The sequence below is a fragment of the Drosophila mojavensis genome, unplaced genomic scaffold (genome assembly GCF_018153725.1).
Source record: "Drosophila mojavensis isolate 15081-1352.22 unplaced genomic scaffold, ASM1815372v1 contig_81, whole genome shotgun sequence".
Lineage (NCBI taxonomy): Eukaryota > Metazoa > Arthropoda > Insecta > Diptera > Drosophilidae > Drosophila > Drosophila mojavensis.
The window spans coordinates 2,559,760-2,582,354 of NW_025318907.1; the positions used below are offsets into that span (position 1 = coordinate 2,559,760).

The 22,595-nt window shown below is 39.8% G+C and overlaps 4 protein-coding genes and 2 long non-coding RNA genes across 9 annotated transcripts; 4 read left to right on the forward strand and 2 right to left on the reverse strand.

Moving 5' to 3' along the window:
* Window positions 1-23: 23 nt before the first annotated feature.
* LOC26527572 lies at window positions 24-4,908 on the forward strand. Of its 2 annotated transcripts, none has more exons than XR_006357901.1 (3): window positions 24-38; window positions 4,252-4,728; window positions 4,791-4,908. It is a non-coding gene; the product is annotated as an uncharacterized LOC26527572 (long non-coding RNA). The 2 variants fall into 2 exon arrangements; XR_001448765.3 differs by lacking the exon at window positions 24-38 and adding an exon at window positions 4,096-4,110.
* On the reverse strand, window positions 756-9,189 carry LOC6580527 (sporozoite surface protein 2). 3 transcript variants are annotated; one of them, XM_032729740.2, is made up of 3 exons: window positions 8,987-9,189; window positions 8,430-8,929; window positions 7,692-8,351 (listed from the first exon to the last, which is right to left on the reverse strand). In XM_032729740.2, the coding sequence occupies exons 1-3, from the start codon at window positions 9,127-9,129 to the stop codon at window positions 7,861-7,863; spliced, it is 1,134 nt and encodes a 377-aa protein (XP_032585631.2). In that variant the 5' UTR covers window positions 9,130-9,189; the 3' UTR covers window positions 7,692-7,860. The 3 variants fall into 3 exon arrangements, with proteins under 3 accessions (XP_015019733.1, XP_032585631.2, XP_002006358.2); XM_015164247.3 differs by lacking the exons at window positions 7,692-8,351; window positions 8,430-8,929 and adding an exon at window positions 756-1,202 and having other exon boundaries at window positions 9,058-9,153; XM_002006322.4 differs by having other exon boundaries at window positions 7,692-8,929; window positions 8,987-9,188.
* LOC116804067 lies at window positions 6,230-6,602 on the forward strand. Its single transcript, XR_004364089.2, has 2 exons — window positions 6,230-6,408; window positions 6,525-6,602. It is a non-coding gene; the product is annotated as an uncharacterized LOC116804067 (long non-coding RNA).
* A 5,125-nt stretch (window positions 9,190-14,314) lies between the features above and the next one.
* LOC122757759 lies at window positions 14,315-15,226 on the forward strand. The gene has a single exon (XM_044011154.1). The coding sequence runs from the start codon at window positions 14,823-14,825 to the stop codon at window positions 15,090-15,092; it is 270 nt and encodes an 89-aa protein (XP_043867089.1). The 5' UTR covers window positions 14,315-14,822; the 3' UTR covers window positions 15,093-15,226.
* Window positions 15,227-16,088: 862 nt separating this feature from the next.
* On the reverse strand, window positions 16,089-17,790 carry LOC6580530 (chitin deacetylase 7). Its single transcript, XM_002006325.3, has 3 exons — window positions 17,471-17,790; window positions 16,430-17,154; window positions 16,089-16,376 (listed from the first exon to the last, which is right to left on the reverse strand). The coding sequence occupies exons 1-3, from the start codon at window positions 17,732-17,734 to the stop codon at window positions 16,127-16,129; spliced, it is 1,239 nt and encodes a 412-aa protein (XP_002006361.1). The 5' UTR covers window positions 17,735-17,790; the 3' UTR covers window positions 16,089-16,126.
* A 2,983-nt stretch (window positions 17,791-20,773) lies between these two features.
* LOC6580531 lies at window positions 20,774-21,289 on the forward strand. The gene has a single exon (XM_002006326.4). The coding sequence runs from the start codon at window positions 20,862-20,864 to the stop codon at window positions 21,270-21,272; it is 411 nt and encodes a 136-aa protein (XP_002006362.1). The 5' UTR covers window positions 20,774-20,861; the 3' UTR covers window positions 21,273-21,289.
* Window positions 21,290-22,595: the final 1,306 nt, after the last annotated feature.

The following is a 22,595-nucleotide window of genomic DNA, read 5'->3' on the forward strand; positions in this document are numbered from 1 at the left end:
TGGATCAAAGAGCGTCCGAGCAGATTTTCGTAGTACAGGTACTAGCGATAAGAACTCAATATACAAACAAACAAAAAAAAAGCAACAGCAAAGTACATTTTAGAAGCTAGTACGCTTTACAGTTCCAAACTAGAAAGTAAAAGCTCCTTTCCAACTGCTCGAGTTGTTAAAAGCCGAGCTGAGAAAACTCTACAGTGCCGCCTGTTCGTATATGCCCAGACTCCACTATAACTCAAAATCATTTAGCCTAGCCTACTTCTACTTCTTATTGACATTATTATTTTGATCATTTTTTCTCCATTTGGTTTTGATGATGATGAATCATAAATATATACATAAATGTATGTATATGTAGATGGAAAAAGCCCGTTTGTAGCCTAGACAAAAAAATTCGAGTGCTTTTAATTCTTAGATATATTCCTATTTTGTATATTGGGGTAATAATTTTCGCTTTTTACTAACTCTTCGCGATGAGTAAACAAACGGTGCCCATATACACATTTACTGAATCAAACATAAAGTAATAAATTATAATTATAATTGGAGATTTAAATAAATAAATTTGTAATAATCAATATTAACAAATAATAAAATTCGATTAAAAGAAAACTTTACAGTCAGAGTTGATTTAACTGAGTGAAAAAATTTCATCACGCTTTAGTTTCTAGTATTTCTTAATTAACTGATAACAGAAATTAATACAAATCGAATCTGGAGATATTGTTTTATTATGATAGAAATTATATTTTGGTAAATTTGACTCTTTGAATGATCATTTATTCAAATTATATCTGATATCAAATACATTAACTATAGCCAATGTGGGTTGGGTTTTATGGAAACTTTAATATACATACATATTTATATCGAATCAGAAAAAAAGTCTTAGTTTGTTTGGCTAACTAGGCTATGCTTCAAGCCTTCTGGCGACAGTGTCCGCCCCATAGTTCGGTTCCTTCGGGGCATATGGGATTCGTGTCAAGTAGGTTGCGTTCCTCAATCGATTCCGGTTGAATAATTACGGCTTTGCCCTTGGGGTCTTTAGATCCTTGAGCTTCATTGCCTTCATTCTGGTTGCGAAATGTGAAGTCTGTTTTGAAAATTGAAGCAATATTGTCATCCACTGTATTAAGTTGATCAGATTTTGGTTCGGCAGTGTTGTGATAGCTGAGATTGAATGCTTCATCATTTGCTGCATAGGCCTGCAATAGCTGCGCATTTAGCAGGGCTATCAGCAGCCAGCCCAGCGATAAGAGGCCGTCCTTAGCTTCCATATTCACGACTTCGCTGCTCACGAGCTTCTGTTGGCGTCGTTTGCTAAAGTGCGACTTAAATCAGCTCATCGAAAGGTTTTCAAATATTGTTTCCAAATCAGATTTCAACGGAACTGATATGCCGAGATCGGCTGCTCGCTCTCATATGTGCATATACATATTTATCTTATTCATACCGAGAGAACTTTCCGATTCTAGTTGCTTTTAAGAGATTGCTTTTAGAGATTTTAAGAAATTGTCTCATCAATTGATTTTGGGATATTAGCTGCGCTTAGTTTTCCGTTAGTTTCTTACACAGAAATTCAAATTATCCAGACGAATTTTTTTTCGATTTAGTCGAGACTCTGGTACAGTCCAGTTTTATTAAAATACAGTAAAAATAAAACATGTAGAGATTAATGTCCGTCTCATATGATTTCGCGTTCTTTTCTTTAGTAATTTTTTGGATTCTTGTTGGACTTATTTGAAAATATTAAAAAAATTCAAGTTATAGAGGTCCAGAGTAACAGCTAGTCGATCATTATTTACATCTGTTGAACAGTTCTTAGGTCTGTTAACCGGAAATAATTGATCGGTAGTACGCAAATTCAATTTATACGAATTCAATTAGCTGCAGTCTCCTAAGCCTCCTTAAGGTATCCAAGGTTAACAATATGTATTGCATTTATCATGGAACTATAAAAATATTATCAATAATAAATTGATTAATTCATACTTTGTACGTTATTCCTAATGCACTGATCATTGAAGTAAAAATAAAGCTGCTTAACCTCAAGATGCCAATCTGGAAAATGGAAAAATGAAAAGCTTTCGGAGGCAGCATTAGCATAAGCTGCAAAAGCTTCAAAGTACTCGCTGTTTTTGTACTCAATGCCCCCATAAAAACTCAAGCTTATTGCATGCGCGTTTATTATGAACCACTCTAGGCCTCCTTGCGACAATGATTTCCAAAAAGCTTAAGGCCACTTCCGCAGATGGGGAGCGTATCCAGTGTAATGCGTGGTCAGATCTCAACGGTTAGTGGATCAATTTTAGACGTTTCCTCTATGATCTCTGCGGGCTTGACGGTTGAAGGTGCTGTCTCCATGTGAAGGAGCTATTGATCCGTAGGGAGATTGTTGCTTGTGAGCTTCTTCTTTATTTGCTGCACCTGTGTACTTCTATGCAAAGCGGATCGGCTGGTCTCATTCTTTTGCAATAAGAATCTCTCTGCCAGATGTAAATCGTCCCCCGCACTGCCGCTCTCCGTTCTCATCGATTCGGCTACAATTGGAGGAGTTTTGTGTTTCAGATGAATCGTGTTGGCTGCGCACAGTGCCAACGAGAAATGCATCCACAACAACAACAACAACATGGGCACAAGGCTGCGATGCGTAAAACTGGCTTCAGATGAATTGAAATCATGTTAAAACACGTTTATTCTACCCAAATTCGCATCAAAGACTAATTGCGAAGAGACTCAGCGCCCATGCACAAGGCTGCCCAGTCTCTAATTGTTATTATTGTTGTTGTTGCTGTTCTCAGTTGTATCCGACGATAAGGGAAAACATGAAACACAAACTTGTATAATTGCATTCATAATGAGATTGTCTGGCAATAGCTTCTCGATTGTCTCACTCGCCTGATAATCTCAAAAATGCACTCACTATAGAAAATAAGTTGTAATTGATTTAGTCATTAAGCCGAGCTTATTTGAGTCAGCTTAAAACAAGTATTTGACTATTCAGCTCGCTTAAACTTATATCCGCAGTTGCACTTACCTCAACAAGCACCCACGCATAAACACGCATGGGCTGCAGTGTGCGCTTACTATGAGAACTTAATTGTTTAATAACTTTTTTTATGGACGTACGATCTTCATGAAACTTTCAGATTATGATTATAACATGAATATGCATGTTGCCAAAGCACAAGTCTCTAGTATTTGAAATACGCTTTTTACAAAAGTGATGGTGAGGGGGTGAATTTAGAGGTGGGGGGTTAATTTTAACAAAAACCGAAATTGTATAAATTGCACGTAAGCATACATTAAAAATTTGGAGACTCTAGCAATAAAGGTGTAGAAGATATAATTTTATAACTGGTTTTCGATAAGGGTTTTTATCGATAAAAAAAGATCGAGATGAGTTATCGATTTTTAATGATAAACTTGATATGCGCGCTGTAATTACGGACATTTAAAAAAAATTTGAAGTCTCTAGCTCTTATATCTTCTGAAATCGACGCGTTCATACATACGGACAGACGGACAGACAGACGGACAGGGCCAAATCAACTCAGCTCGTCACCCTGATCAAGAATATATATACTTTGTGGGGTCTGCCACGCCTCCTTCTCCCTGTTACATACATTTCAACAAAACCATTATACCCTGATTTCCCATTGAAAATGGGTTCAGGGTATAAAAAAAAAATAGAATGTTGCAGTGGGGTGTTACCAACTAGAGAATACTCATTCACATCCCATCAGCAATTTAGCAGCTAAGTTTAGCTCTGATACTGTAGAAAATGCAGTTTTTCCCGATTGGCCACGCCCCTACTACTCTACTCATTTATTACCAGTTCTTAAAACGAGCTGAAGTTAACGTGCCTGCAAAATTTGGAAGCCTATGGTCCAAAAATATGAAAATTATCCGCCATAGCTTTTTAGTCTTGGGAGGTCAGCCCGAGTATATATATCATATTTCAGGTCTCTAGCATCAATACTGCCGAATACCTAAATTTGTACAATGCGTATTTGAACTACTGGAGTCTTGTTTGGAAAATATACGCATATCATCGTTTTAATCATGATCTCAAAATTGCATGAAGATATTCATGCAAGTGTTGTTCCTTGAGTAAGCGGAAAAGTATTAATTTCTCGAAGGCCTCAGGAGATCTCGTAGTCGATCACTCTCAACTAGAGATTTCTAACTTGCTATATAAAATTTGATATTGTTCTTACATATATATATATATCTTTCTTTTTTTCATTTTAGTTACTTTTCTTCTAAGGACTCCGGATAGAGCAGGATAGCTATTAAAGTACAGAGAAGTAGAAAGAGTTTCATGGAGCAAAAATGGAACTGTTTTTAGATGACTGTAGCTGATTGAATTTGTAATGGTATTAAAATAAATATTTAAATTGTTCTTACATAAAACGCCATTGGAAGACCAAATTGCCATCTGCCTGAGATTATATAAGCAGATAATTAAATAAAAGCATTTATTTCTATTCATTATATAACCATTTCGAATGCAGTCAGACACACTCAAGAATATCGCTATACGAGTATAAGCTCAACCTAATTTGATATTCTACATAGTTGAAGAAGACTAAATCTCAAACATGAAGCTCGCACTGATTCTTGTGGCCGCTTTAGCAGTCGCTTCACGACCACCTCATCCGTGGCAAGTCCCTGGCAGCGGTTAGGTCAGCACGGACTCATTCCCAAAAGTTTTCCGATAATAAAAGGGTTTGAATATTATTTTGTTGTGAATTTTGATTTTATTGAAAGCCCTTACAATCTTATCATAGGTCAAGTACAGAGATGTCATTGGTCGAACACAGCTTCTATATTAGCTACATCAGTTAGGATGAATTTATGTGTATCTCTTCAAAATAAAAAAAAATAAAAATATTAAAAAAAATAAAAGATTGAGTATCTGCAGTTTTGATACAGAGAATTATGTTGGCATCTTGCAGTGTTTAATATGACCATCCAAATTTGAGGTTTCTAGCTCGTAACTTGCAGGAGATATAAACTTTGGCGGACATATATCCGCCATAGCTTATTGGTCTCTAGCTTCAATAGTGCCGAAATAAACTGCGTTCATACAGACAGTCGGACAGCAAGACGGACATTGCAAAAAACCAATATTAACCAATTTATTTAGTTCTCGTTTGGGAGACTATTTCACGAATGAGTTCAATCAAGAGCCGCTCTGCCTCTTACTTTGCAATTCCCTAACTCAATGAGAAAATAACATATGCAAGGCAATTAATTTCTCACACAAACGAAATAATTGTACGACTAATTATGTTTTTATTTAAAAAATTAGCTAAGCCCTAAAGCGACAGCGACCCGCATACATTTTTTGACCCGGCGGGCACTTGGACCCGGAGCCCAACACTATGCGGTGGTCCACCTTGGGCTGCTCCGTTGTAATTACAATTCTGATCACCGGATGCAGCACGTATATTTTGAAGCGCGGTGGGCACTTGTTCACACGAGAAGACCTCACCCGACTCGCTGCGGTCATTGCACTCAGATATATCAGCAGCAGCAGCAGTGTGAGCAGCTGATATAGATATGCACCGGATATTATCTTCATATTGGGCAAATATCGACAATAGGCCAGCGCTACTTGACTCGAACTAAACGCTTGAACTTTCTGTCGCCATCATACCGCTGGGACTAACTACCGTACTATCTATAAATTACGCATATCATCGTTTTAGTCATGATCTCAAAATTGCATGAAGATATTCATACAAGTGTTGTTCCTTGTGTAAGCGGAAAAGTATTAAATTCTCGATAGCCTCAGGAGATCTCGTAGTCGATCACTCTCAACTAGAGATTTCTTATTTATATATATTTATATATATAAAATTCGAAATTGATCTTACATATATATATATATATATATATATATATATATATATCTTTTTTTTCATATTAGTTTCTTTTTTCTAAGGACTCCGGGTAGAGCAGGATAGCTATTAAAGTACAGAGAAGTAGAAAGAGTTTCATGAAGCAAGAATGGAACTGTTGAATAGAGTGAGTTTCCGACCAGCTCTTATACAAGATTTAGATGACTGTAGCTGATTGAATTTGTAATGGTATTAAAATGAATATTTAAATTGTTCTTACATAAAACGCCATTGGATGACCAAAATGCCATCTGCCTGAGATTATATAAGCAGATAATTAAATAAAAACATTTATTTCTATTCATTATACATATAACCATTTCGAATGCAGTCAGACACACTCAAGAATATCGCTATACGAGTATAAGCTCAACCTAATTTGATATTCTACATAGTTGAAGAAGACTAAATCTCAAACATGAAGCTCGCACTGATTCTTGTGGCCGCTTTAGCAGTCGCTGCACAACCACCTCATCCGTGGCAAGTCCCTGGCAGCGGTTAGGTAAGCACGGACTCATTCCCAAAAGTTTTCCGATAATAAATGGCTTTAAATTTTATTTTGTTATGAATTGCATTTTATTTTTGATTTTATTGAAAGCCCTTACAATCTTATCATAGGTCAAGTGCAGAGATGTCATTGGTCGAACACACCTTCTATTTTAGCTACATCAGTTAGGATGAATTGATGTGTATCTCTTCAAAATTAAAAAAAAAAATAATAATAAAAGATTGAGTATCTGCAGTTTTGATACATAGAATTATGTTGGCCTCTTGCAGTGTTTAATATGAGGCTTCTAGCTCGTAAATTGCATGAGATATAAACTTTTGCAGCTTACCACGCCCCCTGTGGGTAGACATATATCCGCCATAGCTTTTTGGTGTTGGGTAGTCAGCCCGAGATTATATATCATATTTCAGCTTCAATAGCGCCGAAATAAACTGCGTTCATACACCCAGTCGGACAGCAAGACGGACATTGCAGAAAACTAATATTTTCTATAGTCGTACTTATGGTACACAAGCTTGAGGGAGTAAACAATTTATGGCTCATATATATTATAGTAATTATGGTTAGCTTCTATTCATCAACTATAGTACTATTGTCAGCTCTAGCAATATTGTATGCTGCAGTCCTGTTATCACCCACGTCGTCATTGGGGAATACGATGCGATCGTCGACCACGCGCGTCTGAGCAGATTTTCGTAGATACAGGCACTAGCGATAAGAACTCAATAAACAAAAAAAAAAAAAAAAAAGCAACAGCAAAGTACATTTTAGAAGCTAGTACGCTTTACAATTCCAAACTAGAAAGTAAAAGCTCCTTTCCAACAGCTCGAGTTGTTAAAAGCCGAGCTGAGGAAGCTCTATAGTGCCGCCTGTTCGTATATGCCCAGACTCCACTATAATTCAAAATCATTTAGCCTAGCCTACTTCTATTTCTTATTGACATTATTATTTTGAACATTTTTTCTCCATTTGGTTCGCGATGAGTAAACAAACGGTGACCATATACACATTTACTGAATTAAACCAAAAGTAATTATTTATAATTGTAATTGGAGATTTAAATAAATAAATTTTTAATAATCAATATTAACAAGTAATAAAAATCGATTAAAAGAAAACTTTACAGTTAGAGTTGATTTAGCTGAGTGAAAAAATTTCATCACACTTTAGTTTCTAGTATTTCTTAATTAACTGATAACAGAAATTAATACAAATCGAATCTGGAGATATTGTTTTATTTATTATGGAGATATTGTTTTATTATGATATAAATTATATTTTGGTAAATTTGATTCTTTGAATGATCATTTATTCAAATTATATCTGATATCAAATACATTAACTATAACCAATGTGGGTTGGGTTTCATGGAAACGTTAAAATACATACATATTTATATCCAATCAGAAAAAAAGTCTTAGTTTGTTTGGCTAACTAGGCTATGCTTCAAGCCTTCTGGCGACAGCGTCCGCTCCGTAGTTCGGTTCCTTCGGGGCATACGGGATTCGTGTCAAATAGGTTGCGTTCCCCAATCGATTCCGGTTGAGTAATTACGGCTTTGCTTTTGGGATCTTTAGATCCTTGAGCTTCATTGCCTTCATTCTGGTTGCGAAACGTGAAGTCTGTTTTGAAAATTGAAGCAATATTATCATCCACTGTATTACGTTGATCAGATTTTGGTTCGGGAACGTTTTGATAACTGGGATTGAACTCTTCACCATTTGCTGCTACTTCTGGACGAGGCTGCAAGAGATTGGCTGTATTGCTACGTTGCGGAATTACGGTGCCAGATGTTTGAAACTCAAATTCATCATTGGCTTGTCCTTCAGGGCGTGGCTGTAAGGGCCTTCCAGTAAAGCCAGGTTGTATGTAGCTATGCTCCGATGGAGATTGGCCTCCCGGTTGGGGGCGTGGCTGCAGAGGATTTCCAGTAAAACCAGGTTGTAGGTAATCAGTATGCGACGGATCAAGGCCACCTGGTTGGGGGTGTGGCTGAAGAGGATTTCCAGTAAAACCAGGTTGTAGGTAGTTTGGCTCTGGTAGATCTTGGCCACTTGGTTTGGGGCGTGGCTGCAGAGGACTTCCAGTAAAACCAGGTTGTAGGTAGTTAGGATCCGATGGTTGGGAATTCGGTTCGGTGGGATTCCTTTGCTCGTTTTCATAATCAAGTGGATTTGGCAATGGACGCTGTTCAAAAGGTCTGGCAGGTGCGGTTTCTGGGTAACGTGACCAGACTGGATTACCGAAACCAGCTTGTCCTTGACCGTTTGCTGTTTCCGGTAGCTGACCACACACACAGCCGTATCCAGCGACTGGCTGCGCTTGGTTAGCTACGCCATCTCTCGAGTGCCCAGCACCTGCTTGTCCAGCATATACATCTCTGGCCTGTCCACCGCTGTATTGACCTCCACCAAAGCTGGGAGCGTGACCGATTTGCGCATCAGTTGGATTGTAATGAAGATTGGGATGATGTCCGTGTCTGTGATGCGAGGCATGATGCTGATATTCAAGTGGCCTAGTTCGATTGAAAGTCAGATCGTTGGGAAACATCTAATTAAACATTTGCACATACCTCTGTGGCTGAGTATAGCTCCAACGCTCACCGCTGTATGCATTTTCATGAAATCGATGGCCCGCATAGGCCTGCAATAGCTGCGCATTTAGCAGGGCTATCAGCAGCCAGCCCAGCGATAAGAGGCCGTCCTTAGCTCCCATATTCACGACTTCGCTGCTCACGAGCTTCTGTTGGCGTCGTTTGCTAAAGTGCGACTGAGATCAGCTCATCGAAAGGTTTTCAAATATTGTTTCCAATTCAGATTCCAACAAAACTGATAAGCCGAGATCGGCTACTCGCTCTCATATGTGCATATACATATTTACCTAATTTATACCGAGAGAGCTTTCCGATTCTAGTTGCTTTCAAGAGCGCACAAATACTAATTTTCAAATCAAAGAGAAGAAATTGTCTCATCAATTGACTGGGATATTATTTCTTACACAGAAATTCAAATTATCGAAGGCGAAATTTTTTGTCGATTTAATCGAGACTCTGGTACAGTCCAGTTTTATTAAAATACAGTAAAAATAAAACATGTAAAGATTAATGTCCATCTCATATGATTTCGCGTTCTTTTGGATTCTAGTTTGGCTTTTTTGAAAATATTAAAAAATTCAATTCTGGACCTCCAGTCCAAAGTAACAGCTAGTCGAACATTATTTACATCTGTTGAACAGTTCTTAGGTTTGTTAACCGGAAATAATTGATTGGTATTATGCAAATTTAATTTATACGAATTCAATTAGCTGCAGTCTCCTAAGCCTCCTTAAGGTATCCAAGGTTGACAATATTTATAATCGATGCATTTATCATGGAACTATCAAAATAGTACCAATAATAAATTGATTAATTTCTACTTTGTACGGTATTCGTAATGAATCATCATTGAAGTAAAAATAAAGTTGCTTAACCTCAAGATGCCAATCTGAAAAATGGAAAAATGGAAAGTTTTCGGTGGCAGCATTAGCATAAGCTGCAAAAGCTTCAAACTGTTCGCTGTTTGTGTACTCAATGCCCCCATAAAAACTCAAGCTTATTGCATGCGCGTTTATTATGAACCACTCTAGGCCTTCTTGCGACAATGATTTCCAAAAAGCTTGAGGCCATTTCCGCAGATGGGGAGCGTATCCAGTGTAATGCGTGGTCCGATCTCAACGGTTAGTGGATCAATTTTAGTTGTTTCCTCTATGATCTCTGCGGGCCTGATGGTTGAAGGTGCTGTCGCCATTTGCAAGAGCAAGAGCTGTTGATCCGTAGGGAGATTGTTGTTTGTGAGCTTCTTCTTAATTTGCTGCACCTGTGTACTTCTATGCAAAGAGGATCGGCTGGTCTCATTCTTTTGCAATAAGAATCCCTCTGCCAGATGTAAATCGTCCCCCGCACTGCCGCTCTCCGTTCTCATCGATTCGGCTACAATTGGAGGAGTTTTGTGTTTCAGATGAATCGTGTTGGCTGCGCACAGTGCCAACGAGAAATGCATCCACAACAACAACAACAACATGGGTGCTGCGATGCGTAAAACTGGCTTCAGATGAATTGAAATCATGTTAAAACACGTTTACTCTACCCAAATTCGCATCAAAGACTAATTGCGAAGAGACTGAGCGCCCATGCACAAGGCTGCCCAGTCTCTAATTGTTATTATTGTTGTTGTTGCTGTTCTCAGTTGTATCCGACGATAAGGGAAAACATGAAACACAAACTTGTATAATTGCATTCATAATGAGATTGCCTGGCAATAGCTTCTCGATTGTCTCATTCGCTTGAGAATCTCAAAAATGCACTCACTATAGAAAATAAGTTGTAATTGATTTAGTCATTAAGCCGAGCTTATTTCAGTCGTTGAGTCAGCTTAAAACAAGTATTTGACTATTCAACTCGCTAAAACTTATATCCGCAGTTGCACTTACCCCAGCTTATAGAATCATTGAGACCTGCATAGCTTGCGGCGCTGCCTGAAATTTTCTTGTATACTTTTTGGAGGTGTGCTTATTATACTCGGAACCAATAGGAAATCAGAGTTTACTTAAAATGTAAGTTTTAGTCGAAAAGTATACATATATGTATGAACTATACTTATTTGTATAGAAACATAAAAACTGAAATTTTTTAGAGATAAATTTATAGAGGGTTTTTTAAAAAGGGCGGGTAGATTTCGAAATGGAATAAAACAAGCTGTGTGTGAGGTATTTGTGCATATATGACATTAAGTGTGGAATATGACATCATTCAAATGCCCACCTCGGCCTCTTACGGTGGAGCGTATCCGAGTGGTCGTTCCCAAATATTACGGACCAATGACGGCGCCGGCCCAAAATCCACACCAAATAGTAACTTTTTGAGGATGCATTATCACCCGGTGAGCCTCGTGTAGATTAGTGTCCTCCCATATATCATTTCTGCAGCTGAGCTTACAACTTACTTTTCCTAGCCCCCACAATTTCATATAAGTAACTGAGTAGCTTCGCTTCTATCTCAAGATCAGGGGATCCTTTAACATATATAAATAATTATATATAATAATAATAATATACAATATTTTTGTTCTGAATTACTGGAAATATAATTAAGAATAAGAATGTATGAATCAAGTTTCATTATATGATGTAAAATGCTTAAACTAACAGCAAATTCGTAAAAGTTGAAGTTCATATTGGAAGGTAAGCTAATCTCATATACCACATTTCTCGCAAGTATAACAAAATTTTAAAAAGGCATAAATCAATTAAATTGGAAACATCATATTATATATGAAATAATGTGCTCTTAGATACTTCAAGTACTCAAGCTATATTCTTTGCAGTCAGCACTAACTTTCCGAAGATACCTTTAAATGACTCTTCTCCAGGACACTTTCGTTAAACAGTTAAAATGGACGCCTTGAGTGTGTCCAATTGAATTTGTAATGCTTATCTAATACAACCCCTTTTTTTACAGAATTTTACAAGGTTTAATTATTTAGAAATAATTTAAAGTACTACGCGTACTATTACTAATGCAAATATTTTTCCGGTGGCCAGCTATAAATACAGTGTATAGAGAATACATGTTATGAGATATTTTTTGTTGAAGTTTTTTTAAAAGGTAAAATCAGTAGACGATTTTTTTTTTTTTTTTTGAATTATTATTATTATTATTTTTTTTTTTTTCATTTATTTTTTACCTTTACTGATATACTTAACATTATATGAACAAAGATCTGCTCGACTACTTCTTGTATGTTCATTTCCTACAAAATTTAAAGAAAAATTCATTAGGCCGATTTGCATCATTTTTCATGGGTATACAGCTTTATAAATTGACCATAAAATTGCAATAATATTATAACAAGGCTGCAAATCTGATTAGAAATAGTTCCTAGAAGAACCTATAAAAGCACCGAATCACTGAAATATATTTAGTTCAGCTCCAACTTCATCATGAAGCTAATTCTGTTTGCTTTAATCTCGATCGCAATGTGCTGGTCCAGCGACGCTCTCAGCTTCATAAACCCGGACGAGAACCTAGAGCTATACGCAACTCAAGCTCGCGTCTCTAACTACCTACATGCGCAGTACCAGGCCCAGCGAGCCAAACCACTATTCAATGGACACGAGGTTTTCGATTTGCACGCGCCAGCATAAGCCCAGACCTTACGCTAGCTTATATTACTTTTTATCTAATGTAATGGGAAAATTCTAGTATAATATCAATCATATAAAACGCATGAAACCTGTTTGTCTGTTAATGGCGGCTGTTCGCGTACGAACAGAAGTCACTGTTGAGCTTTCGTTTACCACTCGTGACTCATTGAAGTACATAGCTTTTAAACTATCAATTTTGAATGTACCATCGCAATGCAAACCAGCTTCGACTTCTTTTTTGCTTCGTCTCGCTCTCTGAATTTGTTTAATAGCCTCTCTGTGAAAGCGTATAACAATCAATTCTTATCGCAAGTGGCATCTAGCAGTCCGGAGATATTTGATTCACTCAACCAACGTGAGTCTCCAGGCCCTATTACCTAGAATTAATTCAATTCTTAAAAATCTGCCATCAATTAACAGTAAGATTTCATTTATACAACAGCTGATATATTTATGATATAAAATTTTGTTTATTTAGAGAAAATGCTCTTCTCACATATTTTATTTTAAACGGCTTATTGATATACATATCTCTTATGAAATGGAACTTACTTTTATCAATATAACATAAACAAAGCTGTACTATATTCTTAAATTGATTTGACATAGTACATTGAGTGGGAAAATGATGTTTAATATGGTAATTAAAGAGTTAAATCAAGCGATGCTAATTAGGAATTACATAAGCTATTCAGGTCTTAAATAAGTGATTTATAGTAAATGCGTGTACATAATGTTTGTATATTTTATACTCATATATGTAGGTATGCATATAGTATATATGGCGTAACTATAGATAACCTTATTCAGTTATTTATATAGTTATTTTCCTATTACTTTTTCCTACTCTCTCTCTCTATATATATAAGCATCATATATAATTGAGTTCGAACTAAATTTCACAAAAATATATAGGTAGCACTTTTATAAAGTTACGTCTTTACATATTTGTTGTCTACCATTCTAAAATCCAGTTCGAGTTCAAGTGAATTTTCTGCTCTCTTTCAGTGCGGTTTTTATGACGTAACCTGAGCCGCTCCTAATAAATGTCAGCTATTTAGGCTAATAATTTTGGCAATTCTATTGTCAGGCCTTTAGGCCTAAAAGGCAGTCAACTACCCTTGAGACTTGAGTTCGTAGACATAAATGTCAGCCTCATAAGTAGATGTAAATTCATTTTTTGCCGGAGAGAGAGGGAGAGAGAGAGAGAGTAAGGACAAAGGACAAAAATAGCATAATTTTTGAAGGTCTGACAACCGTGGGTTAAATGCTGCTGCTGCTGGAAAAAACTTTGCGCGGCATTCCAAGTATATAAAAATACATTAAAATAATGCGTGTTTGTCACACCGACAGCTGATGCAAGACACCAACTGAGGGAAGATCTGCCCGAGTACATCTCGTACGTTCATTTATTTATGACTAGCTACAATACAACAAATGGAATGGCAGCAACAGGAGCTGCCGAATTTATGCAAAATATATTTGTATGTGTGTGCCAAATAAAAGGCGCAAGTCAATAGAACGAATATTTTATGCGGAAACAAGCCACGGCTTACCAGGTAATTGCAAGTCACTCTGAAGAGAGTCGAGACCTAGCCAGAGGGGTGGGTGGACGGAGAGTCTTTTGTCTCTGAGCGCGGACAATGGATGCGTCTGTTAATCAGCGCAGCTTTGCCAAAGTAATCAGTAAATATTTGCAATTTTCTTTGCCTTTTGCAGGCAGCATTTTCTTCATTTTCATAAAAAGCAAACTTCAATTTAGCTGCCTTCCATTTGGCATTGATTGTGTTCAGAACTTTTTAAATGGGAAATACTACAGATAATTTAAGATTTATTTGAAATTTTAAGTCAATATAAATTTAGTTAACTTATTGTAATACTTTAAACTAAATTTTAAGATCCCAAAGGCCTATTTTAATCAAACAAAGACTATCTCTTTAAACTCTTTTGAACAGCTTTAGCCTTACTCCGTTCAAGAAGAGCGCGAGCATGAACAGTTTTATCTTTGATCTATTGTGAAGCAGAGGCAACCTTGAGCAACATCTATTATTATTATGCTTATTTCGAAGAGCTCTCAGCCATGTGCCTTAAATGGTCGCAACTGCTTTCGGAATTGGCCAACATTTGCGTACATAAATTAGGTAAAAGCTAAACCGTTCAATTGCCATAGACTCAGTTAACTTCGAACAGCAGTCGAAGAAGTGTGTTCAACCGAAATAGATCTAAATATGTTCCAAGAAATTTTCCGTGCCGTCGTCCGTTTGATTTTATTGCTAACACTTTGCCAATGCGCCGCAGCCATGGATAGTGAAATCGTCGAGGCGAGCCTAAGTGCAGCAAGTACCAACATGCCCGAGTTGCTAACGCCGGAGTGGAGCCCCAACGACACCGTTCTTGTGAAGCCGTATAATATACTGGAGGCCAGCTGCCCACCGGGCTATATTCTGGCTAATAAACACTGTCATAAACGTGTGCGAGATGCCCCAACTATGGAGTAAACTTAGAAAAGCTATGAATATAAATAAATTATATTTGTTATTTGTAGAAAGCTCTAATTGGCTGTAATGTTGAAAAGAGTGACGAGCACTTATTTTATGAATTTTAAAAGTAGATAGATTAAATATAAATAATAAAGCAAAGAAAAGAGAGATTAAAATAAATATAAATGATTTATTATAAACTAAAACCATGACATTTGAAATGTTCGTCAGGAATAGTACTGACAGCAGCCACTGTTAGAAACATTTCGTAGTTGATGATGTTCTTCTAAAAGCCCAATTTGAGTATATGAACAATTGCTGTCCCCCACTGTTCGCCCCATTCGAATGGGGCCGCGTCGATGGCTTTATTTATGTTTGATCTGAGCATAGATAATGTTAGACCGCAGTCGGTGCTAAGGACAGGGCACAAACAATCCCCCTCGAGTGATATGCAGACAGTGGCTGCCATTAGTTAGAAGCCCATTAACCAAAAATGCAATCGGCCATCGCGTTGGACACCCGGACGGACCCATGTCCAAGCAACGTGCCGCTACGTGCAGTGCGCCTGTCCACGTTGCCGTCATTTACAGGTAGCAGCTGCATTGACAGCCAGTCGACAGCAGGCGCTGGGCTCAGCTTGGCCCACTGGGCGCGTTTTGCGGCATATTAATTCATGCCATAAAATATGGCTACACTTTGGGCAGCAGCAGGAGCAGCAGGAGCAGGAGCAGGAGCAGCAGCAGCAGCAGCAGCTGAAACAGCGCCAGCGAAATTGACAAAGTCTCGACGTAAACGTTACAGGCTGGGAGCACCAAAGGGTTGGAGGACGCCGCGCTGAATGAGTTAATTAAGCGCCTCACGGCCTGTAGCATAATTTCAAGTCATTTATCAGTGACATTTTCGGCCTGAGGACAGGAAGGCAAATGTAAATTGGCTTAGATCATGGGACTAACAATGCAAAGTGGCCAAATGGCCAAATGGCCACATGACAGTGGCCAGACAAAACATGGTAGCTTCATTATAGCATGCTGTGTTTATTGGGTGTGCAACATTTACATGTCCTGGCCCAGCGGATTATTTAGCCAGGGATAGACAGTTGGGCACTTGTCGCAGACGCTCATATAGCGCGCCTCGGCAGTGGAAATCTTCTGGACATTGCAGTGCACGGGCTGGCAGGTGGTGTTGGGCGTCTTCTCGCAGCTCTTGAAGGGCCGCCCAAGCACTGGCTTCCTCACGTACTCCAGCATGCGGGACACGCTCGTCATGTACACATCCGGATAGGTGGTCAGGTGCTGCATGAATCTGTGTGGAGGGGGAGTGAGTGGAGTTTTGCAAATGGCATTTGCTTCACATACTTCTTGAAGGCGCCAAAGTAGTTGCGGCCGCGTGAAAACCAAGCTGCATGCAGGTACATGCCGAATGGCGCCCGGTTGCCCTTGTAGTGGCGATTGAAGTTCTCCAGCATCCACTCGAACAGGGCGTCCACATCGTCTGCGGGCGGATAGGCGCAGGCGTCGATCATTGAGCAGCTGTAGCCCTCGGTGTCCGTCCACGTGACCATGGGGTTGACCCAGACGCCGGGCAGCGCAGCATCAGGACATGGGCCGATCTGGCAGTCCTGTATGGACAAAAAGTCCAGTGTGTAGGGCCACATTGCCGGACTCTTGTGCTGCTGCGTCGGCCAGGAGCTGTCGTAGGTCAGACCCAGATTCTTGATCGCCTCGAAGCTGTTGTTGCCAGAGATCTGCAAGAAGGGCAGACGCATGCCGTGCACTCTCTTTGGATCCACCTTGGCGAACGCCTCCAGCATCTGCAGCTGTGCCCCAAACTCGCGCTCAATCGTCTCCACATCCGCCTCGCGCCAGTAGTCGGTGCCATCGCCGTGGGTCACCGAGTGCAGGGCTATCTCATGACCCGCATTGTACAGGGCATTCACACGCACGTAGTCCGTGTACTCGTGCGATACGAAGAAGGTGCCCGTCGCGGGGCAGCCATCCGGATTGACCAGACCATTGAAGAGCAGCTCGTATTGGGCATAGTTCACAGCATTCACTGCATCGTCAAAGGTGATGGTAACAAACTGATGGATGGCAAGACTTTAGATGGTGCTCTCTATCTATCTCTATTAAGTATGTTTCTCTCTTCCTACAGAATATGCAATATATAACTTTTCATTGACGTAGTAGAAGTTCTTTTTCTCCTAGTTCTGTCAGTCAGACAAAAATACCTTTTATATTACAATATAATCGAATACGATTCTTTAGGAATTTATTAGAAAGGCATGAAATGAGAATGTAACCCGAATTATGGATAACAAAGTCTACTTTTGAAAGGCCACTAAGCCAACTCCTCAGTTATAATTTCAATTGATTTCAACCTGTCTGTGGTCAACTCACCTGGGGAATCTCTTGTTCCTTGCCCTTGAATTTGGGCTTCGGTAATGTCGCATCTGAGCAACGGCAGTCGGGCAGTTTGCATTTGGCAGGTGAGCACGGCTCAGCTTTCAGCAGCAGCTGCTTCTCCACCTGCGGGGCTACGGTAGGTTTTGTCTTGTTCTTTGACTTGGACTTGGTCTTCGTCTTGCCACCTTGGCTCTGGCCCTCGCAGAGCAGGGCCGTGGCCAGCAGCAGCCCAAGTACAAATAGAGTTGCGAATTTCATGCTGGATCTACCAACGTCTATAACGTATGCCAGTTGACTCTCAGAAATTGCGCCCAGCACTCTGGCTTTTATAACATGGCCTGGCCGTTGGTATCTTATCGAGATGTGGGTGAAAATATGATTTACTTGTTGAACATGGCTGTGGCTATTACCGTTGGGTGTGCCTACGCTCCGAACTAAATATATGTTGCGATGTTGTATCGGAAATGTTTTCGCATACGGCGCATGTGAGAGCATATTGGGAGCTGAGCTGAGGGGAGTTCACCGAGGAAAGAAAATAAAGACAGGCTGAAAAGGGCTTTGACATAACTGATGGAATACAATTTCTTCTCTCTACTCTCTTCTTCTTGCATATTTATTTACTTTTGTTTCTGTGGTCTTAAAGCTCTTAAGTGGATGACATGCGTATTAATAAATTATTCAAATAATAATGTATGTACGCATTAGGCTGGGAGAAGGATGGCTTTTGGGTTACCTGAGTCCTTGAGCTCAAGTGTATTCGAGCTGCCTCAACTATAAACTGATAATTCCAGGAATCGCTCTCGAATTGCGCATTCCAGCCCAGCTAGGGTGAACGAGGACAAAACTTGGCTCATTAGCATAGCCAAAGTGAAGAACTTAACAGCTGAGATTTTGCGCCAGTGGCTCGAGTGGAAAAGTTTGTGCCGGCAAATCGAAGCGACTGCAGGCAGCTTCAAATTATGACAAGCCCAACAAATGCACTTGAAATCGTAAACAAGTGCTTCAAAACTTCTGTGGCACGACAGAAGCTCTTAGAACAAAGCCAGAAATCGTATTTGAGTGCCTACCCAACCAGCCAGCCAGCCAGCCACCCGCCCCCAAGCGACGCCCAAGCTGTCCCTAAGTGACGGCCAATCAGAATGCAAAATCCGAAGAGGCAAAAGTCAGACGGCGGCTGAAATTGGCGAAATTCATCTTAAAGGAAGCTGCAGCTGCAGCTTGTGCTGGGCCGATGGCTGGATTGTTGGATTGCTGCAGCAACAGGAGCAGCAGCAACAACAGCCACTGCAGCGATGCGGATTTCTTGGCACGCTTTCGCCGACTGACATGGTGCACGCCTACAATTCATTTCAGTCACGTTCCGGGGCGTTGCCGGCAGGGGTAGGTGCCCCACGTGCCGCAGCCAGCCAACCAACAGGCGGCACTCGTCAGGCCGACAGCAGCAGCAGGAGCCGACAACGCCAAACGAGAAACTCTCGGCTGCCAGGCGGAAGTGAGCGACAGCCACCTCCAACTACACAGTTCAACAACTCCAACAGCAGCACCACAACCACCACCACCACCAGAAGAGCTGCTCGTGCAGTTCGTTGTTGGAGTTGTAGGGGCAATGCAACATGTTTGAGTGAGTTCGATGCCTGCGCCCATGTGACGTATGCGCAATGTGTCAAATGGACGCCCCTGCCCCCCAGCTCGTCCCCAGTTCGTCGGAAGCACTCGCAGTAATAAAGATTGAGGGCAGCTTGAGAGCCAAAGAGTTGATTGAAATTTGATTGACAGCCCGCATGAATGAAGATGAATCTTTGCAACTCATAACTGAACCGAATGCAATGTTCTAGTTGCCCCCGCTCTCTGTCTCTCCCTCTCTCTCTCTCTCTCTCTTGCCTACTCATTAGTTGCCGGCGCGTCAGAGCATGAAATCAAAGCGAAAATTGAGTTGCCTGGGGCATGGGGCACACACGAGCGTCTCACGTGTCCCAAACTGCTTTAAAATGGAAATTTCTACAGCTAATACGATTGTAGCTCATATGCGTGCCAAAGATCTAACTCAAGGTTCAGAGCTCACGCACGTCTGAGCCACCCAGCAAAAACTACAAAGTGGGTGAGAGCGGCGGCTATGTGGCTTCGGGTTTGGGTGGTTGCTTGCTGTGGGAATTGAGCATTGTATAGCTGCTCCAGAGTTTGCCAATTTCCGCGATAATCACACAACTAATTTGCATAGCGAGCGAAATGGAAGCAGAGCACGAAATCTACGCTAATCAAATCAGGCGAACGCACAAATAAAAACCTAGTTAAATACATTTAGAATGCCCTGCCAAGACGAAGGCTATGCTGGCTTTAAGATATAGTTTGACTCACAGTAATTGTTTGATATAAAATTGTCAATGTAGTTATAAAATATCAAACAGCTGTCAAAGTTATCTAAGTATTTAGATATATCCATGTAGTGCGCTTGAAAAATTAATAAGACTTTTAATAACGCAGAGTAGTATTTAAGTATTTATTTTTTAATTATTATTATTATTTTTTAATTTTATATCAAAAATTTGGCTAGAGTTCTGTTTGCATGTATTTATTATAGATTTAAATTAGTTAATAGTAATTAGAGTATTCACTGATCTGAATTAAATTATTTGCTTAAAATTACAAGTGTAATATATAATATAATAATTTAATAATAATACTATAGTAGCACTATAGGCTCGTAATAATTTAAGAAATGGGAGAACACATAATAAATCATTATAATGTTATGACTACACAATAAAGATCAAATTAAAAGGGATAAAATGGGAAAAAAGGGGAAAAATAAATATTAAAAAAAATACTAAAATTTCTCTAAATGAAAATATTTTCAGGAAATATTTTCTATATTCATAAATATTAATTTGTTAAAAAATTTTATACAATACTAATTATTGTATATTTAGCCAGAATGTTAATCTCTGTAGTAAAATATACCTAGTATTTATATATTATATAACAGCTGAAACCCTTCTATAAAACTCATATGTATGTATAAAGTGGATTATTTTTTTTTTATCATCTTAATTATTCATCTTCAATCTATATTATTTAGACCACTTCATTCGCAACGTTCGTGTCAAACTCAATCTCATTGTGCAGGGTATTTCCAATTCAATAATCATTGCCTTTTCGCTATCCTCATTTCTCTTGGTGTTGCCAAAAAACACCAAGTCTTATAATAAGCCAGCCGTATTACCACAACATTCTCTTTGTTATGCAAATTTGAGCTTTGTAAAATTGTATTTCTGGCAGTTTGCGGTTTTCATTTAGCCTGGATTCATATTTGAAACAAATTCTGGTACAAACTGAATGTCAACAAAAAAAATTTCACAAAATTTATAAAAAATATAATTTAGACCCCATGTCAGAGTGCGAGGAGACGGAGCGCAAAGCCAAGCTCCAAAGCGTCACCAAACTCAACAGGAATCTGCAGAGCAACGAGGTGCTGACACTGCACTACCTGGGACTGCCCTACATGGTGCTCTGCCGCAGTCCCCAGCTGCGGCTCAAGGTGCCGGTGAGCACCTACAACTTCCAGGATGGCGAAACCGATGGCATTGCGCTGCAGCTGATCTTCACCTGCCCGGTCAACTATCCGCTGCAGCTACCGCGCGTCGATCTGGCCGAGAAGCGTAATGTGAGCATCGAGCTTGATCGGAAGTTGCGCGCGGCGATCGCCAAGGCATTGGAGCAGCATCTGGGTCTCTACATGATTGTGCCCGTGGTGACCCGAGTGCAAATGCTGCTGAACGACGAGCTGAGGAGTGATTAAAGCTGCGCTTCAACAAATTTTTTCTTTTTTCCTAGAGCAGCGTGGATGGGTCTAGGGGGCTCTAGCCAAACGTGTGGAGTGTCTTTGGCTGTTGTAGTTGTGACTGTTGCCGGAGGTCTGTTAGGTGTGGCTGGGCATCCTTGTTGTCTGGGCATCTACTACGGACGTGTACGTGCACAAACATGTTTGCCGTGGAAAGCTTTGCTGTGGCCCGTAACTCACGCAGGATACGTGACTTCTAGGGCTGACGGCGCGCCACTTGGCCAATGCCCCGCCTCAACTGTGCAACACTTTGGCCGAATGTTAACACGTGCAGGGACGACTGCTCATTAATTGGTGAGCCAGCCGGTCATTGGGCATCAGGCATCGGGCATCGGGCATTGGGCATTGGGCATTGCATTAACTTATCTTTTATGCACAGGCCAAAGCACTTGCCATAGCTATCTAAGCGAGGGCTTTAACTGTGCTTAGCCCTTAGCACATGCACACATCCTTGATACACTTCCTTCCGTTGTCGCCGCGACAGCAGCGTCAATGAAATTGCCAGTCAAAAAAGCAGCAAAGACATTCAGGGCAGCAGCAGCAGCAGCTTCCTTGGGCGCATCCTGTTTATCGTTAAGCGTGCTGCAGCATTGGCGGCGGCGTCAAAGTCCTTTTGCTGGCAATGCCGGATGTCTCTGGGTAATTTAGATAGCTGCAGTTGTTGCTCACAACTTGCATAATGTCACTTTCAAAGAGTTTCCAGAACCAAATTGCAAAAAACGAAGAAAAACGATGAGCATCGTACACAGGACATGCATGCACAAGTGCAAGACTGAGCTGCCTGCTTACATATAGGTTTGCACAGCTTAAAGTCAATAGCTATTTGGATGGCTCCAGACAGAGAGAGAGAAAAGCTAGTAACAAAGCAGGCAATAGAGCGAGGCTTCAATAGGTTAAATAAGTAATACTTTGCAATTTTATACCCAGCAGAAATCTAGTCAGTGAGGTAATAGCAAAAAAAAAAAAAAAAAAAAGGTTACCAACAAGTAGACAGGATAAGGCGAGAACTAGAATAAATGGAGATAATATTCAAAGATTTCGTTCCAACATGAACATGTTGATTCTCAGTTCTGGGATTGCTTCAACAGAAGGAGTGTATGTATTGAAAGATCACATGATTCGGGTCTCTTCATTCACAATGTTTGGCTGCTATATTAAATTATTTAAATATATTAACAATCAAAATAGAAGCTGTCATTCAATTAATTCAGCATATATTTATTTTTACCTCAATGGTAATAGATACATATGAAATTGAATTTTCCCTTTATTCTTGAATAA

Coding starts and splice junctions, on each gene's coding strand:
- LOC6580527 (XM_002006322.4), bottom strand. CDS start 9,129: ATGGGAGCTAAGGACGGCCTCTTATCGCTGGGCTGGCTGCTGATAGCC. Junction 8,930..8,986: donor AGCTATACTCAGCCACAGAG/GTATGTGCAAAT, acceptor CAATCGAACTAG/GCCACTTGAATATCAGCATC.
- LOC6580531 (XM_002006326.4), top strand. CDS start 20,862: ATGTCAGAGTGCGAGGAGACGGAGCGCAAAGCCAAGCTCCAAAGCGTC.
- LOC122757759 (XM_044011154.1), top strand. CDS start 14,823: ATGTTCCAAGAAATTTTCCGTGCCGTCGTCCGTTTGATTTTATTGCTA.
- LOC6580530 (XM_002006325.3), bottom strand. CDS start 17,734: ATGAAATTCGCAACTCTATTTGTACTTGGGCTGCTGCTGGCCACGGCC. Junction 17,155..17,470: donor AGGAACAAGAGATTCCCCAG/GTGAGTTGACCA, acceptor GCCATCCATCAG/TTTGTTACCATCACCTTTGA. Junction 16,377..16,429: donor TACTTTGGCGCCTTCAAGAA/GTATGTGAAGCA, acceptor CCCTCCACACAG/ATTCATGCAGCACCTGACCA.